Genomic DNA, 19,839 nt, shown 5'->3' on the forward strand with positions numbered 1-19,839 from the left:
GCTGCAAGTGCAAGACAACTGGTGGCGAATATATATATATATATACATATATATATATATATATATATATCACTTTTATATGTGGGTCCTGTTGTCCTGGGGACTGATTGCAGCCCTCAGGGAAACCACACACGCATTGACAAAAGTGATAAATATATTTTCTATATCTATCAATATATATATGTATATATATATACATATATATATATACACATATATATATATACATATATATAGATCTAAATATATATATATGTACACATCAATATAGATAGATCTATTTATTTATCTCTATCTCTATATCTATATATGTATATATATATATATATATATATATATATATATATATATATATATATATATACTTTTTTTAGTAGCTGTATGGTTTCCTTGGGGGCCATAGTGGCCCCCAGGGAAACCATACAACTATTTAAAATAAATTATTGCCCTCATAGGGGTCACCCTGCTCATGGGCGACCCCCTGTCAATTTCTTTTTTTTTTTTTTTTTTTTTTTTAACCCCTGGGGGTGCGATCGGGCACAATCGCGCCCCCAGGGGTAAACCTACCTTAAAAAAAAAAAAAAAATGACCCTGAGGGCGGGTTGGCATATTTGCCGAGGGGGGACGACCCCCCCCCCAAGTGAAATCCCAGCTGTGTGTCTAGTGGGGGGTTTCTGGCCCTTGATCGCAGCTGTGCTGAGATCCAGGGCCAGGAAACCTGTTCAGGAAGGACTCGTTTGAAAGGGGAGAGTATCCCCTTTCAAACGAGGCCTTCCCGAATGTCAGGAAGGCCGTTTGGGGCTGTTTTCCCTACTTCCTGCTCCAATGGAGAAAACAAACAGTGATGTCAGACATCACAAAGGGGCGGGTGGGAGGCCAGGGGGAGACACGGAAGATCTTCCGTGTCTCCCGGGGTATTTTTTAACCCCCTCCCTTGTGTCGGCCACTGATCCCGATCCGCATCAGGGAGGTAGTGTGGCTGTTGGCTAGTGGCCGACACCCGCACTAATGAGGTTAACAAGAAAAGGGTATGTATTTCAGTCATTGTTATTCCCCCAAACACACACACAAGCTAAATCCTGATTACAATGCTAATGATGTCACAGTGTCAAGCACTTATCAAGCATTGCTGGTGCATCTTCTGTTAGCAGTTTTGAGTTTTTTCTACTTTAAGCCATGTACGATTTTCAGAATATAGCAGTGTATTCTTCCAAAGACGTATGCTAGCACATCAAGGAGTTACAGATGCATGACATAGTAAGATATCTCTGTGAGTAAATTTAAATGAAAAAGATCTGTTTGCAAGTTTTCAGGTTGCTGTTTTGCATTGTAGAAGTCCGTTCTCAGCCTTGTATTCTTCCCAAGTCGATAATATGGTCAGCACTGAGTCAGTTAATAATAGAACATATTCCATTAGCCCCTACAGACTTTCGGTTTGTGATGTGTCCTATGTACAAAGTGAGCGTGTAATTGTAAATGAGAAAACTGTACCTGGTTTCCTTAGATCCTTTTTCTGCTCTCAGTCATGGTAATATGTTCCTTGTTGAAATGCAAATCAAGGAACTCTTCTTGTTGCAAAGAGAAGCACCATCAATTGGTTGATTAAAATAAGGCAGAAGGCATCCCTCTATCAAAATTACCCGGAAACCGTTACAGTTACTTTATTGTCCAAAGGTCTTACAGTCTTAATTCTAGCCTACCCTCACGCGATTTGTCTAATAGTTAGTTTCAACAAGAGCACAGCCGTATAAGGGACCAATAAACTTGCATCAGTTGAAGCTATGGATGGCAAAATCCCATCCGCCCACATTGTTCATAACTGAAGACACAGTGAAATCAGCCCAGTTCATGAGAACGTACAAAATGCACTTCTACTTTTACTTCAAACAATACTTGAGAAATGACATAATCCCTCAGTATCATTTCAGACATCCTACAGGATACACCATTTACACACCAAGGAGTCACAACATCACAGACATTTTAAATTACACAAGATTCATTTTTAAGAAATGAGTGGCAGAAATTGACATTTCTGAGTTTATGACACCATGTTCAGAGTCACAAAACAGCTTCAAAGAGTATCAGACCACCAGATCTGTCTTTTGTTAATTGCAGATGGGAATTGACGCATTTGTATGTTTTTTATAACTTCGTTCATCAAACTTCCTTCTCCAATGAATTTCAACTGTGTTAAGACATTGGGTTCTTTCAGTTTGGGTGTCATTGTGGCATGAGTGTGCCAGTAAAAATAACTCTATGCATGAGGTCTCAAAAGAACTTATGCTGGGCAGTGTTACCTCTTACATCTTCATGGATCCTTTGGAGACCTCACTCTGCATTGTCGATAAAGGGTAATGCTCACACTCGATTGAGGCTGACGAGTTCCTCTTGCAGTTTTGAATGAGCGATTTGACTTCCTTCTTGAAATTGTTGTTTAAAAATCCATAGATAATGGGATTGACAAATGTAGACATCATTGCCATCAGGTGACAAAGTGAGAAGATCAGATCATGGTGGCACACTGCAATTGCCTCGTGATTCCACTCGTAAATGGTATTAAAGACATAGAATGGAAGCCAGCAAAGAGCAAATGCAGCAACCATAGCAGCAAGCATAACATTGACTCTCTTGATGTGGGACATCCTACTGTTGTACTCACTTCTCTCAAACAAATCTTTCCTTCTCCGCAGACGCAAATATATGCGGAGGTAACACAAAAAGATGAAAAAGAGAGGTACACAATACTGGAAGACAAACATGAAGGTTGTGTAAATTAATCTATGCTGAACTGAAGGCCAATGTTCCATGCATGCCCCTTTTCCAGCAGAGGATTCAACAGCAAACGAGAACTTCCTGTGCAGTTCAGTGTTCAGGATTGAATAGGTTATAAAGGGCAAGGAAAGGAGTCCTGCCGCAATCCAAATCATGGCGATTGCAATATAGGCCTGAGTAATGTTGGGTTTCCACCCAGTTGGGTTTATTATCAATTGATGTCGTTCCAAGGCAATAAGTATTAGGGATAGGGTTGACACAGTCACCGAGGCACACTGGAGAAAATTTGTCAGCTTGCATAGTCCTTCTCCAAAGAGCCAGTGCTTCTTGATGATGGACACCACGGTTGCCGGCAAGCAAAAGAGACACACAATAATATCAGAGAAGGCCAAATTGGCAATGAGTGTATTGGTCACGTTGGACTTTTCTTTTTGTCGGGCTATGACACAAATCAAGCATAAGTTTCCTAAAAGCCCTATAATGGTAAGCAAGCTGTAGGAAGTGCCCAAAAACGAAGTGATATCTGTGGAATTTTCACACTGGTCCTGAAAAGGTGATGTGAGGTTGAAGGCATGGTTTTTGTAGAATATTGCCAAAGTTGTGCCGTTCATGTTGGAGTTGAAACGGACTTCAGATGGAATCCGGCTTTAGAGAGAAGACCACATTTGGCTGTTACTCAAATTCTCCAGCATGAAGGCCTGTTGGAAAAAATACATATAATGCAGATTAGAGAGAAGTAATGATGTATGTCAATAAAAGTTAAAAACGAAAGCAGGTGTTGGCATTGCTTTCAAAATCTATGTATTGAATAACCTTACTAAAATAACAAAGCATATCTATTGAAATGGCTCTTGTTAATGTTCTTCAAATGTTTAAAACCTTTATCAGATTCGCGGTGTCAGATATTTAGAGCTTTATGCAAGCATAAACGTATGTATTGACTGTAGAATAGCGAAAGAAGAGAAAATAAATAGCAGGCTGTTTGCATTTATACCATAAGGTTCTCATTAAAATGCATATTTTGCACTAGTTATGGTGCACTTTTTGCACTGACTTTTTTGATTGGATTAGTAGCTTTTGTGCAATTGTGTACCATTACTGGAATCCATTAACAGTGGAAAAATGGCATTAATGAAAGACCAATTAAAAAAAACATTTTTCCCCATTTGGTTGGTTCAAATGTCGGTCTAAATTGCAGCAATGAAATCTATGTGTTCTGGAAATATCAGCACAAAGTGCTCATGCAATAGCATTAGTGAAATGTATTGAATTCTACCCCTGGACTTTTCACAGGGCTAGAAGTATTCTGCATGTACTGAAATGTAGTGAGAAAGATTCAGCGCCCCGGTTTTCTTGTATCACTCTTTTGTTGTGACAAAGTAACATGTATATCTGTGAAGTACAGTTTTGTGTGTAGCTTTTGCTATTGTATAATGTTTTAACTATTTTTATCAGGTTACTACATTGGCTTTCTAGAGCTACCTGCTCCCAGCATATAGTTCATAGTAGAGAAGCTGCATCATTTTTAGTACAGGACAGCAGTGTGTTTTTATTTTTATATGTCTAGAACGTTGTGGTAGAATGGCATTCGTGGATCAGTAACAATCAGTTTTCCTTGACTAGTATATTTCAGAGACGATGACTTTTACATGGCATAGTGGGGCATATTCATACTTTTTGATGCAAAACTGCAATAATACAGTTTTGCTTCAAAAAGTTTAGCACCGGCTTGCACCGTTCCTGAGCGCCAGCCGGCACCATATTTATGGAATGGTGCAAGCCAGCACAAAGGGTTGGCTAGCGTAAACAAAATGACATTAGCTAGGTGGGAGTGGTGGTATGGGAGAAGGGGGTTTTGCACTAAAAAATGACGTAAGACTGGTTAGAGGCAAAAAAAAAATGCCTCTAACCAGTCTAGCGTCATTTTCTGACCCCAAACCATCCATAAAACATGACTCCTGTCTTGGAAAAGACAGGAGTCATGCCCACCACTCCAATGACCAGCACAGGGGACCAGTGTACCCTGGGCATGGCCATTGCACCCTGTGCCATGCAGGGGACCCCAACTTGGGCCCCGATGGCACTTTAATTTAAAAATACTTACCTATACTTACCCTACTTACCTGGGATGGGGTCCCCATCCTCCAGTGTCCCTCTGGTGTGGGTTGGGGTGTTCCTGGGGCTTGAGCAGGGCACTTGTGGACGCTCTCTATGGTGGTTAACCATGGAATTGGGTCCACAGGTCCCCTAATGCCTGGTCTGACCAAGGTGTTAAATAATGGTGCAAAGCAAGCTTTGCCTCACTATTTAGCCTCTCCTCCAACCCGTGCGTCATTTTAGCATGGGGGATAAATATGGGCTATAGGATTAGCACCATTTTTTAGATGGGATGCCTACCTTGCATCTTATTGACACAAGGTAGGTTCATGCATCTAAAAAAAGGTGCAAACTCCAATATTTTGATGTTAGATGGGTCTAACATCAAAATATAAATATGGAGTTAGTTTTGCACCAAATTTGTGTCAAAAAAATGATGCAAATTCGGCACAAATGGAGGTATAAATATGCCCCATAGTACTTTCAACAGGCAGAACCCTTCAGCTTAGAGATTGCACCGAATAACTTCTCTTACAGCAGAGGAGAGATGAGTCTGCCTACACGTACAGAAGAAAATTGTGCCATGTACATACATTTGCTTTTGCTGCATCATTAACTTTCTTCGTGTTTGAAATATGAGAACACAGCTCATTAGAATTATATATTTTTCCATTCGTGTCTTCTCACAGTAATCTGCATGTTTATCCACTGGCCTACGTGCTATGCACAGAGCCCCAAGCTTAGTCCATATGTGGAGTGCAGTGCCCCGTAACAAAGAACCTAACCTAGGTCTGGCGCAGCAGAAGACTCTGACAGGCTATTAGGTGGCCACCCAAGAAGTGACAGGCAAAGCCTACCAAAGCAGGAGAGGCAAAAATCCGAAAACCTCTCCATTACGTCAAAAAACTACTGCTTGTTGGTGCTCTTCTACACATCTTTAAGCAGAACCTCTAAAAAACAGTCTAGTTTGAGTTGGTGTCCACCCAACAACCCCTGATCTGCTTTAGATGCGTGCAACTTGTCATGAGCTGCAAACTAGCATGTTGGAAATGTCCCCTCACTCCTTTGCTCATCATCACCTATAAGAACCTTCTGGATTTTACAAGAGTATTCATATTTACGTCTTTGTGTACACCATGTTTACCAATTGGCTTAGGTCTGTTGACCTCCGATACCCTTACTAGATTCCATTCCCCCCGAGATCCCTGTAGGATACCCAGAAGGCACCACTGATCTCAGGAGTATCTATTAACTTACAAATACTGTCTAATGTCTCTATGCTTCAGTTGGTATTTTATTTAGCGGGTAAAATTGTCTTTATTTTCTACTTTACATACTCAGCCCAAAGTCAAAAAGTGGTTGTTTCAACCTGAACCAGAAAGAAAACAATTGTAACGAGGTGATGGAACTCTACCCATGGCAAACCCTAACTTTGAGTTAGCCCAGGTGATCCATTACTGACTGTGATCAACCTATGAGATAATTCAAAAGAGAAATAAAAATCCTTGTGAACATTTGGTGTCAGCTGTAGCTACCTACGTTAGCAGGTTAGGATACATAAAGGACGGTGACGCCTTTTCCCAGCATAAGGACAATAAAAAACCTGTCGGTACATACCATCCTAGCTGAAAAGGCAATACAATAAATTGGTCGACCGTTTACAAGCTTTGTCGACCCCAAATCATCCATTTACAGAGGTCCTGTGCCTGTCTCTGGACAAAATTGCAGAATGGAGGCTTCCTTAGAAACTGTTAAACTCATTCATTGCCCTGTCCGGTAACACTTGGGTATGTACAAGTTAAAGTAGGTACCGGCAGCAGGGTTACATCTAAGATCCAAACAAAGAACATCCTTTGCACTGATGTGTCTTGGCCCCCTGATTGTTTAATCTTTATTTGGCCGACCCTGATCAACACCTGGCACAACCAGAGAGATTGGCAACAGATACAATAGGTCACCTGTAATATGCTGATGACGTAGTCATATTAGGTTAGACACCCATCTGCCTACATAGGTCAATCAAAGCATTGGTTGAGTACATCAAGTAGCAAGGTCCTTGAGTTGAACCTTAGGAAAGACAAATATGATTCGCCTGGCTGACCCAAAGAGAAAATCTCCCAGTTGGTTCGTGCATGGCAGTCACATTGATGTTGTAACTTCCTATAAGTACCTTGGATTTGTGACAGAGTGCCATCTGGCCTTAAAGCAGCACTTGAATGCAACCTAACCTTTGGATTCAGTCAGCTGCATAAGAAGCTGCGCTGCCCTTCATATCAACATCTATTTACAGTAATGGCAGCACGGTTTCTGCAAGGCAGTTTCATATGGCCTGGAAATCACCCACAGAAAAGAGGTGGCCTTATTAAACCTTCTCCAAACAAATATTTACAAATACAGCTTCCGACTGCCAAGGTCGGTCTCCCAAGCTCAAGTGCGGCTGGCATTTGACCTAGTAAACCAGGAACTGCAAAGAATGAATGCGTTCATAAAGTTATGTTGGACCCTTTATGCCTCTAAAAAAGGCTTCATGAGCAACATGTGCTAGCATAAAATTAAGTCTCAGATGAGCAAAATCCTAAATAAATCATGGGGAGCGTATTTGTTGACGTCAATCTTCACTCTGAGATTAAGAGATGCCTAGCCCTCGCCATGGGAAGAGCATACTTCTATCGGCTAAGTAACATTTCAGCCAAAGCCCTGTCACAGCTGCAAGTTAAAAACATATTAGCGGTTAAACCTCACGCATGGACTATCATCTCCTCATATCAGCACTTTTAACCCCAAGCTTACTAAACAACCCATTTCTCACCCACGTTAAAGCATCAGTCTATGTTGTTAATTTTTGGACAGTCCAAAACAAAAGATCTCACCCCCCCTCTTGGCAGAGTCGGCTGACAACTTTAAGCTGTTGCCTATGTGCGTAAAAACAATAGTCAGGAACTCACATATTACGCGCATGCCCAGTGCTCTTAAAGCACAGAAGAAAGATACCAAAATTAGCTTTCCTACAACTGCAAGTCTGCTCCTGTAGGCAAGCCGTTATCTGTTGGCCCAGCAGAGATTCCATTCCCCTTATTTATCCTCCCGTGCAAAAATCAACCACGGGAGGAGGAAGGCATTAAATAATGGCACTAAGCCTGTTTAGTGCCATTATTTAACACCGGGGTCAGGGCAGGCATTAGGGGAAGTTTGGGCCATTTTCCATGGTCAGAGGCCATGGAAACAGCCACCAGGTGCCCTTCCCAGCACCCAGGAACACCCCTACTCACCCCCCACCCACACCTGGAGGACACCTAAGGATGGGGGGACCCATCCCAAGTAAGTACAGGTACGTTTTTCTTTTTTTTATATATTGTGCCCAATAGCCATGCCCGGGGGACATAAATTCCCTGGGCATGGCCATTGCTCCAGGGGGCATGACTCCTGTCTTTACTGAGACAGGAGTCATGTCCATGGAGTTGTGCATCAAAAAATTACACTATTCAAGTTACGTTATTTTTCAGACTCTAACCTGACTAGCGCCATTCTTTGATGCACAACCTCCTGTTTCCCCTACGCCTCCCCAACCCGGTTAGCATAATTTATTTTGACGCTAATCGGGCCTTACTGCCGGCTAGCATAATTCCTTAAATCTGACGCCCAGCTGGCATCCAGAAATGGTGCTAGCCGGCGGAAAACTTTTTGACGCAAACCTGCACTATCCCAGGCATCGAGGAATGGCCAGCCGGTGGTAAGTTTGCGTCAAAAAGTATAAATCAGGGCCTAAGTTCCCACTTGCTATTACAAAAGGATACCATTATAGAAAGAACAACACTGGAGGCCCGATTTACAATGTTTTGGTGCAAGACAGCATCACAAACCTTCTTGCTCCGCTGCCCTGTGTCAAAACAAGAGGGTAGGAATTCGCTGTATCTACCAGATATGGTGCATTCCTGTCCATTTCCCCAGCACTGGTGCACAAATTGTTGCCAAACACCAACGCAGGCACCCTTGCACCATGCTTCAAGGGTGCCTGCATTGCGGGGGATTATTGTTTTTGTGCAGGAAGAGGCACATTCCTGCAGAAAAACAGCCCCAAGAGGCGTTTTCCTCTTTCTATGTGTGGTGCAAAATGCAGGAGGTGACGTAGGGGTTTATGCATTCCGAGGTTTACAAAACCTTGTAAATCTGGTAATGCATCAAAACCCATGGGTGTTGCATGGGAACACCCACGCACCACCCATGGAAGTGCCTCACCAATGCAAAGTAAGGCAAACCAGTGACTTGCGCTGCATTGCCTTACTCCATATCTACAAGGCCATGTAAAGCCACGCAAAGTGGCTTTGTGTGGCCTTCTAGATATGGGTCAGCAGCCTATGCCACCAATGCGTCAAAAAAAGTGATGCATTGGTAACGCAGGCTGCTTGTAAATCTGGGCCTGGGATTTTAAGTTGAATACACACTTTGAGGGCTTGAATGATAATATTCAATGTTGCGGTGTGCACAGTGTAATCCACATGGGCAAGCTAATTCTCCTTTTATATATTTCAGATATTGTGAAACAAAATGTCAAGTTGGTGTATGTTTTTACTATTTGCATGAAGAATTTGTGATGTAATAATACTTTGGGGTTATGAAATAAGGAGTGGTTTCGGGGAGTGAGACTCATGGTCTTGATGAAAGCCACAAGAAAGGTAGTAGAAACATGTAAACAGAGTTTAAAGAAAAGAGGGCCATTAAACCCGAGATTACCTTCTACTTTTTCTTCCCCTATTTTAATCATTTCACCTGGAGGACAGAATAAAACACAGTTTTTACTATAAGTGTGCATGTTCAAGATAGATGTTCTATCACAGGGGTTTTGTGCAACAAGTGCATTAAATGTGCTTACATTGTTTTCCTCATTCAAGCAGCACTGAGGACGTTTTTTAGGTACACAGGCAATTACTACGCTAGGGTGTATTTTAAAGTGAGCTGCTAATGTTGTGGTGCGCACAGTCCTAAGTAAGTGCTCTCTACTTGGCCAAGCTAATTCTCCTTTTCTGTATTTCAGACACTGCGGAACAAAACACCAAATAGGTGTACGCATAGTGTGTGATATAATAACACTTTGCACTTATAAAATAAGCAGTGGTCTCAGGGAGTGAGACTCATGGTTCTGATGAAGCCACAGTGAAGCATGGCAGAAACAGATAAACCAATTTTAAAGAAAGTAGGGTCATTAAACCCAAGATTACTTTCTACTTTTTCTTCCTCTATTTTCATTATACCGCCTCGAGAATAGAATAAAACATAGCTTTTCCTACCAAACAGGTTTTTTTACCTTTACTTTAGAAACCCCTCCAACTCCTATCGTCCATTTGTATTGTATTGTATTGTCATCGTATTTATATAGTGCTTACCATCATTAGGATGAATTAAATACAACACAGTGCTCTTGTGTATCCCAAAGGTTGCATCACGCCCCATTCCACAGCGGAACGGAAAGAACCTAATGATGAAACATGCCACAAAGGGGCAAGTTTCATCTTTACCCTTCCCACAAAGGGGCATGTTTCATCATAACCCTCCCTTGGGACAAAAGCTTTTTGTCCCAAGGGAAGGTTAGCCGACATGTACAAGTAGGGGTCCTGGTTTTTTATGTACTTTCATTAGTAAGGAGGATGAGCCCTCCTCTATAATACCTCTTATCTCCCCCAGTTTTTGATACAGATCATGTCTTTCAACTTCAATTGATATCATTGGCCCTTAACATGCTTGAGTACTGCTAGGAGGGCATTACCAGCCTCGAAGATGGCGGTCATACATTTCTGAGCTCCGGCGAGGCGCCCCAAACTCCACATTAATCCGACAACAATGCTCTCAACATTATTATTATGAGAGTGCCAGAGCACATCTACTAATCTTGCAGCGCACTGGGAGCACTGAAATTTCGGGGAAGTTGCTGGCTGATTCCAGCCAACTCCAGTGAGGGGGACTGGATTACTACAGCCTGCTGCCTGGGGATTGATGAGGCAAGATGGCCTGGACCTCCTCATACTTTGGTGCGGCAGTTCTACAGGCGCAGTGTGATCCTCACGGTCCACCTCTCTGTGGGGGTTCTTCTCCTCTTCCTCTCCCTTCTGCTAGACGCTGCTATGGTGCGGCTGCTGTGACGCAACGGGATTGTGATGGACCCGCCCGTGGCTGCTCACTAAGATGGCAATATCAGGTTCTGTGGTGCCTGGCGATCAGTGAGGGTCCCACGTGCTCTGGCACCACGGTGCCTGTCCAGCAGTGGTGCCCACTTCTCACGCACTCGGAGCTCTGGGGAACTGCGGGCTGTATGTTCGCCGCAGGACCTGACCTAAAGCAGTGCATCTCAATTTGGGAGCAGACGTGGCATCGCTTAAATATACTGTTGGAGATAACGGTGGCAACGTGTTCCTCTAAGGCTCACTATGTGGTGAACCATAATTTATTGGACATTTAACGGCTTGCCTGAAATAACATCCTCAACATTAGGTCACTGTCCTGAGGCACAATTGAGCCCCGCAACATGTACAGCACCACATCTGCCTTATTGCCCACATATTCTAGATGATGGGACTGCTTGGTTGTGACCAATGCTCAGGACACAACCCATACCTAGTGTGTCCACCAGGCACTGGCAAGCTCTTTGACTGATCCCCATTTGAGGCATAACAGTACTGTTAGCCCTTTGATATTCCGGTGCTGTGGCATGGTTGCATCCCTTAATTCCAGACTGCTCAGCAAGTCATATACATCTATACTACTGCCTGTAAATGTGTTAGATGTGAGCGCCTAATTGTCCTAGGTGGGAGTGCCTTGAGACGCGGCGGGAGCCACCTGCCTTGCCTCTCGAATCTATAGGTGCAGATAGAGTGTACCGCATCGGCTACGTGAACCAACTTGTGGCGAGCAATATAGTGCTGTGCACATCATCATGGGGCGCACAAAATCAAATAAACCGACGTCTCAGCATGGCTCAAAGCGTTCTAACAGCCCCACAGGTTGTAGCTTAGCTTCCACTTTTGCTGATTGCATTCCGCCCATGCACTTGCCACCTGCCTTGGATAATCTAGATGTAATACTTCAATAAATCAAAGACTCTAGAGTGGCCATAGAACATTGCATTGACATTCTGTCAGCTGAATTGAGCCTCCTGCGTGATGATCATTACAAACTCTCAGGAAAAAGTCTCTGCAGTGGAGGTGGCACTATCGTCACTCACCCCAGTGCAAGAATCCCACTCAGATGCTATCTTGGATCTTCAAAACCAGTTGACCTTCCTCCATGACAGGGCAGACAACGTACAAATTATTAGTGTACCGGAGGAAATGGAGTGTTCCAATCCCATGCAATTCATTGAAGTCTGGTTCTGCTCGATGGAAGCACTAAAAGGACTCTCTCCCCTATTTATTCACACCGCATACCCTCTAGACGCCCTCCCTCTGGTGCACCACCACGCTCTATGACTGTGCATGTCCCTGCCCGATTAAAAGTAGTACACTGTCAAAAGATCACTTTCTTTGACTCTCCCCATGCGATGTGAGGCTGGCTGGAACACAACTATCCCAATCATTGACGGCCTCCTCCCTCTGACCAATGCCCAAGGAAGAAGCGAGGTCCACCACTCTGATCCAGAAGGCACCTGCCGAGCAAGGCTATATCAAAGGCCCTCTCCCCAACAGGCCTTAGAGTGTAGGAGGGCCATACTTGAAACAATGATTTCTGTAAGTCCAAATAACCGTGCCTTGTCTCCTAGCTCTTAGGCTAGTTAAGAATCCGACTCTCACTCATATGCAAGTATGGCACTATATCCTAGTTTGACTCCTCAAACAACTGACTTGCTGACCTGATTTATGCCACTGCTAATACCTGAGTACTCAGACTGAACTGTTACGGTTTGGAGTGAGACGCACGCTCCCATCCTAATCCTGTGTGTACTTTTCTCATTTTTCTACTGTGTCATATACCAGGATTCTCAGGGGACATAGATGAGGTGTAAGTAGCTTATACCTCGAATGCCTACTAGTAATAGGGCCTCCTCCTACTTAATGACGGATTGCAAAAGTTTTAATATTGCATTATACAAAGTTTGTTCTATTTTAGATTGTTGGTCAAAAGTGGACTTTGCATTGTGGGGGATTTTGGGTATAGTGGTTTTGCCTGTCCTCCATGCCGGGATCCGGGGAGGGGTTGAAAGAGAGCAAACAACACTGATATGTGTATATGACACATACATCACAACACTATAAAGTACTCATGTGGAATGTGAGAGGGTTACGGACACTACACAAGAGGCACAGGATCCAAGCTCAATTGCATCACCGACAAGCGAGCACAGTCTATCTACAGGAAACTCACCTCACCGCCCCAGAAGTCATAAAGCTGCGTAATAAATGGAGAGGTAACATTTTTGCCATCACATATTTGGGATTCTCCCATTGTGTGGTGATCAGATTACATGCTGGGGTCCCCTTTGAGGCACTAGAGGTGAAGTCAGATGTAGAAGGTTGGTATGTATTTATCCATGGGACATTAGATGGGGAAATGTTGGTATTAGGCAATGTTTATGCTCCAAATTCTGACTAAGATTTATTTTTGCAGAGTGTCTCCCTCATCCTTCCAGCATGGTCCCACCTTCCGTGGGTGACTGGGGAGGATTTCAACGCTATACTTGATATTGACTTTGACCGCTTCCATCCCCCCTGCCCCAGATTCTTTCTAGTAAACAGGCAACTGCGCAGATGCACTGGGTGACCAATTGGTCCTTACTTGACATCTGGAGAGACTATAATGCTGGTATGCATAAATATTCCTTCTTCTCCCTCCACACAATCTCCACACTAGGCTGGATCGTGTATTATGCACTTCCCATATGATAGGAAAATTTACTGGATCAACTCATTTGGGGAAGACATTCTCAGACCATAACACACTGGAGGTGGTCATGGCCTTGGGCAGAATGCCTTCATCTATTCCAACTTGGCGAATGCAGCCTGCTCTCTTGGAAGATGCAGTGGGCCAGATGTAGCAAAAAGAAAATTTGCGAGTAGCAAATTGCGAGTCCATGCTACTCGCAATTTGCAACTCGCAAATTGGTATGCAGTACGGTGTCTCAGACACCGTCTGCGAGTCGCTATGGGGTCGCAATGACCCACCTCATTAATATTAATGAGGTGGGTCGCAAATTGCGGCCCCATAGCGAGTCTAGGCATTCGCAAACATGGAGGCCTGCTGTCGTCAGCAGACCTCCATGTTCGTGACTGCTTTCTCAATAAAGCAGTTATTTTTTTTTAAGTGTAGCCCGTTTTCCTTAAAGGAAAACGAGCTGCACTTAAAAAAAGAACGAAACCTTTAGTTTCGGTATTTTTTCAGGGCAGGTAGTGGTCCCTTGGACCACTACCTGCCCTGAAAAAATAGTATTGGGTCTATTCGCAAAGGGGAAGAGGTCCCATGGGACCCCTTCCAATTTGCGAGTGGGTTACCATCCACTTGAAGTGGATGGTAACTGCGACACCCTTTGCGACCGCATATGCGGTCGCAAATGGTACTGCATGCCACTCCGAATCGCAAATAGGAAGGGAACACCCCTTCCTATTTGCGATTCTGAAATGCATATTGCGAGTCGGTCCCGACTCGCAATATGCATTTCTGCATAGCAAAGAAGCATTTGCGCCTCGCAAACGGCGATTTTCGCCGTTTGCGACGCGCAAATCCTTTGCTACATCTGGCCCAGTGTTTCATGATACACTAGGTAAGGCAATTTGATATATAGTTTACAGATAATGAGGATTCTGCTTCCTCTCCGCTTATTGAATGGGAAGCCTTCAATATAATAATTAGAGGAATATCAATATCTGCTAATGCAGGGGTATGCCACTCCACTTTCCAAGAACTAACAGCTATACGGGCCCATCTGGGAACATTAGACCACAAAGCAATACAAGACGCTACCCAAACAGAGGCGCGCCAGCACTCTAGGATAGAATATGCAGATTTACTGGAGAGGCTTAGACTTATAGTCTACAACACATACTTACACAAGACACACTCAGAGAGTGATAGATTGTGGACTCTACTAGCCAACCTAATACGGCCTCCCCTGTCTCCTACCCCAATACCGAAGACTAAAGGCCTGATTACGACCTTGACGGATGGAATAGTCCGTCACAGAGATCCCATCCGCCATATTACAAGTTCCATTATTACTATGGAACTTTTTAAACGGTGGACGGATAGCCGTCACATTTGTGATGGACTATCCCAGCTGCCAAAGTCGTATTCAGGCCGTAAATCCATTATCAGAATCCTATGTACCACTCAAATGGACATTAAAACAGCATTTCGCTTTTATTATTCAGTGCTTTATAAACTTCAGTCCGCCCCATCCGATAATACAGAAATCATTTTTTTGAAGCCCTAAGTCTCCCACAAATTACACCTGCAGCACAGGAATTATGTTGCCTATTACCCAGCAGAGATACGTTTTGCTCATCAGGGACACGGCACGCAGTAAGACGCCTGGCAGAGACAGCCTACCCGTGGAAGTTTCTCACACATTTGCCTCATGTTTAATCCTAACACTTAAAAAATTGTATCAGATCTCCCTAGCTGAATATACTCTGCCCCCAACCACTAAACAGACTCTGGTCTCTTCGCTGCTTAAAACGGGTCGTGATCCCACAGAGCTGTCTTCCTACAGACTCCCGCCTGACTATGGAATATAAAATACTTAGGAAAACACTAGCTCACATTGCTGCCAGACCTGGTCCATGTGGACCAATGTGGGCTACATCAGGTCGTAGCACGTCATTAAATATTAGGCGCTTATACCAAGTGACGGACGCATCACATGCCGGTTTTCTAGACGTCGGATGCATATCACTCGACCATCAACAGGCATTTGATTCACTTGATTGGGCTTATATGTTTACGGTGCATCACAAATATAATATACTCCCTGCCTTTATTAAATGGGTTAAGTCGTTATATACGAAACGTACAGCTGGAGCAAAGACGGGCCCATATTTTTCTGATGAATACAAGATTGGTAAAGGCACGAGGCAGGGATGCCTCCTTTCCCCGCTATTATTTGTATTAGCTATGGAACCACTGACCCATAGGATTCGCCAAGATGCGACTACCTGGTGCATCCCTAATGTTCCACAATCACATGCTATCTCGTTATATGCAGACAATATGCTTCTCTTCCTCCATAACCTCAATATGGACTTGACACTGGTTGCCCCTACCATGTGTTCCTTTAGCACCCTGTCGGACCTCCACAATAATTATTCAAAGTTATATGCCTTCTCCTTCTGTGACACTCTTCATCAGGAGGCAGTACACACGGGGACACAGTCTAAAGCTATGGCCAAACACACATTTAGGTATCCGGGTATTCAAATTTATAGGTCTCCACCGTACCTTCTTGACCAAAGCTATTGCAGCGCTGAAAGCACAAGTGAAATTTTGGATTACACTGCCAATATCAATACCGGGTTGTTTGGCCCTCTCTAAAATGGTTATGTTACCAAAATGACTAGCTTTTTGTGAATCTACCAACATATGCTCCACGAAGAGTATTCAATATCTTAGACTTGCTTCTTCTTGATTTGATCTGGGGGACTGGGAGACGCAGTGTCAGCCTTCATAAATTCCAGTTGCCACCGGATGGTGGGGGACAAGGGACTTCTGATTTCCGAGCTTACTGCTTTGCGGCTCAGCTGCAGCGGCCTTCTCATTGGCTAGCAGGGAAGCACCTGCAAGAGATCGTTTACACACCATCTATGCTGGAGGTGGGTGGACTTCATTCCTTGCTGTTACCAAGAGTACCTCCGCCCACGGCTCTCCCCTGCTCCTTCGAATTGCACTTTTAAATTGGAGGGCAGCACTGCGCACTACCTGCGAGCTCATGCTGTACTCAGTGAATGTCCCACTGGTGGAATACCTACCCCACTAGTTCGGCTAACACTTAATAACAGTGGGCGATCTCTTTGAAAACAGTATGCTGCTGTCACACCAAGACCTCATGCCCCTGTTCGACCTACCAGGTACTTTGTTCATGTCCCATGTCCCATGCCCACATCACACATTATATCCATACACATTGGTCCCCAATGGGCTCTGAGCCAAATACACATGCACTGGTTCAAGCAATTCATTTGATGGGGTCAGGACGTCATTTAATCTAGTGACTTTACATGGGAATACGTTCACACTTACAGTTATTCGCACCACTGAAGTTCCAATGGGATGCAGATCTCGGCTGAGTCCTTCAGAACAAAGAATGGAACTTTCTGTTGGGTTACCCCAAAGTGATCCCCGGAATACAAGATTCAAATGTAATCATTTTTTAATACTACTTAGGGCCTACCTTCACCCCCTAAAAAGACATTGGATCTTCCCTACGCTCTCCCCCAACTAACAGAACTAATACATACGTTGTGGTCATGTTCCACATTATCCATTTACTGGACAAAATAAAAATAACACTGGTGACCCTAACGGGTCGACACCACTGGGACACAGCTGGACACTGTATATTGGTGCTGCACCCCAGGCCTAATAAACCCACGGTTGAAAACTGTTTTCTGGATTTAGCCCTTCTAGTGCCAAAAAGTCAAATTATGCACTGGTGGAAATCCCCTCCCTCGCCATTAATATCCACTTGAAAGGAGGAGGTATGTAAGTAGGGATCAGCAGAGAGTGTTGCATTGTGTAGAGAGGGGTACAGGGGTCTATGCAAGCACCCAATAGCAATGATGTGGGATACTCTACTGGAATGTTTTAGGGCATAAAAAGGCCAGTGATTGATACCAATCAACCCGTTTACCGCCTGATGCTGTCAAAGTGATTATCCCATTATTTGGTAGAAGTCTCTACCGCTTCACCTATTGTGTGTGTGTGAACCAAACGTTAGCCTGTTCTTGTTATCACCAACCTTTTCAGTCTCGCCTACCACCTGGTTTTATTGTACACTGAACAGAGAACATGGCAGACCTAACCACGGGGAGGTTATAGTTCACGTTCATGGACTTATTTACTCTGGAATTATTACATTTATTGTCAGTAAAAGCCTCTTGCTGATTGTATCTGAACCTTCACTTGTACTGATATCAGTCAACAGAAAGTTATTGGTTGTTATTGCTTAAAGTAGCAGATTTCTGTATTGTACAGAATCCTGAACCACGTTTTGTAAAACAGTGTTTTGCTTGTCCATGCAATGTATTGAAATCAATAAAAATATGTTTAAAAAACATGATTGTGTACTATTGAGAATATACAATTGTAATAATCATGCGTGTCAAAATAGAAGGGAGACCAGTTCCAGGATTCTACTGGAGGTCCCGAAGTAGCTCTGGAAATGTTGCCAATATAACAATAGGAATGGTAGTTGTTTTATCTTTAAATGATCTTTGAATTATTATCAGTTCAGCAGGTGAATGAAATGTAGAGCATTTGGCTAATTATAAGGTTTGGAGGTTAGTCACAGATTTCTGTAAAGTAATATAGGAGGCATGGGGTACTCGGAGCATATTTTTACTTTAATGTTGAATCACTGTAAAAATACACCGGTTGGAGAGTTGAACAAGAAGTCTTAGGCCCTCATTCTGACCTTGGCGGGCGGCGGAGGCCGCCCGCCAAAGTCCCGCCGTCAGGTTACCGTTCCGCGGTCGAAAGACCGCGGCGGTAATTCTGACTTTCCCGCTGGGCTGGCGGGCGGTCGCCTTCAGACCGCCAGCCAGCCCAGCGGGAAAGAGGCTTCCACGATGAAGCCGGCTCGGAATCGAGCCGGCGGAGTGGAAGCTGTGCGACGGGTGCAGTTGCACCCGTCGCGTATTTCACTGTCTGCGCAGCAGACAGTGAAATACATGTAGGGGCCCTCTTACGGGGGCCCCGCGACCCCCCCTACCGCCATCCGGATCTCGGCGGTCCGACCGCCGGGATCTGGATGGCGGTAGGGGGGGTCGGAATCCCCGCGGCGGTGCAGCAAGCTGCGCCGCCGCGGAGGATTCAATGGGGCCGCGGTACACTGGCGGGACCCCGCCAGTGGTGCCGGTCCGACCGCGGCTTTACCGCCGCGGTCGGAATCCCCATTGGAGCACCGCCGGCCTGTCGGCGGTGCTCCCGCGGTCCTCCGCCCTGGCGGTCAAAGACCGCCAGGGTCAGAATGACCACCTTAGTGTGTTATACATTTGGAGGCTAGTCTTCCATGTTTGTTTTTCCACTTCCTTTTGGTTCTGATTGATCATGATAAGGGACTCCACAAGATCTTTTTAAGGAGAACCACTGTTAGTATAATCCATGGACCAGGTACATCTTTTGGAGTTTATTTGAGAATCTTGGGCTCCTGGTAACTCTGTGGGTCACGAGTCAGCTTTGTACACTGAGATTGCTAATACTTGGCCATCAGCAGATGTATTAGAGTTTAGCAATCACATCTCATAGGTGTAAGGGCAAAAGTGCCCAGTCACATGTGCAACTGTTCTTTTGATTTTTGTCCATAAAATGTGGGGTCTGATTCTGATGCCTTGCACCAGTAGTCCACAGCCTACCTGATTCATGTTTATAGATGCACTAGTTCTTCATTCGCTTTGAAAATATGTATAGTCAATTAATAAATCAAGTTGTAGATATCCATAACAAGATGTACATTCTGGACTGTGTAGTGAGCATATTTTGGCACAATACAGTGCAGATGTGCTTGTCTTGCATAATTAAACTGCATGCCTTATGACCAGAGTGAAACCTTTGCACAGCTCACATATCAGATCAGTTGCTTGAACTCCACAAATTTGCAAAGGCACACCGGTATCAACAAACACTCTTGGATGGTTTTACATCTCACTGAGGAGAGAAACTCATTCCCACCATTAACCCCACACTATAATATTTAATGGTCCTCTTGAGCAGTGAGGACATAAGTTACAGCATCCAAAGGCATATTGTTTATGGACATTTAAGTCAGATTCAAAG

General features: G+C 44.1%; 1 protein-coding gene across 1 annotated transcript in view; it reads right to left on the reverse strand.

Annotated features, from left to right (window-relative positions):
- Positions 1–1,645: 1,645 nt before the first annotated feature.
- Positions 1,646–19,839, reverse strand: part of LOC138300962 (neuropeptide Y receptor type 4-2-like) — a 120,218-nt gene continuing 102,024 nt past the window's right edge. The window contains exon 2 of the mRNA XM_069240902.1: positions 1,646–3,473. Coding sequence (XP_069097003.1) covers positions 2,304–3,386 — 1,083 coding nt within the window. The 5' untranslated portion in view covers positions 3,387–3,473 and the 3' untranslated portion in view covers positions 1,646–2,303. The remainder of the gene's footprint in view (positions 3,474–19,839) is intronic.

This window comes from Pleurodeles waltl, chromosome 6 (assembly GCF_031143425.1).
Source record: "Pleurodeles waltl isolate 20211129_DDA chromosome 6, aPleWal1.hap1.20221129, whole genome shotgun sequence".
NCBI lineage: Eukaryota > Metazoa > Chordata > Amphibia > Caudata > Salamandridae > Pleurodeles > Pleurodeles waltl.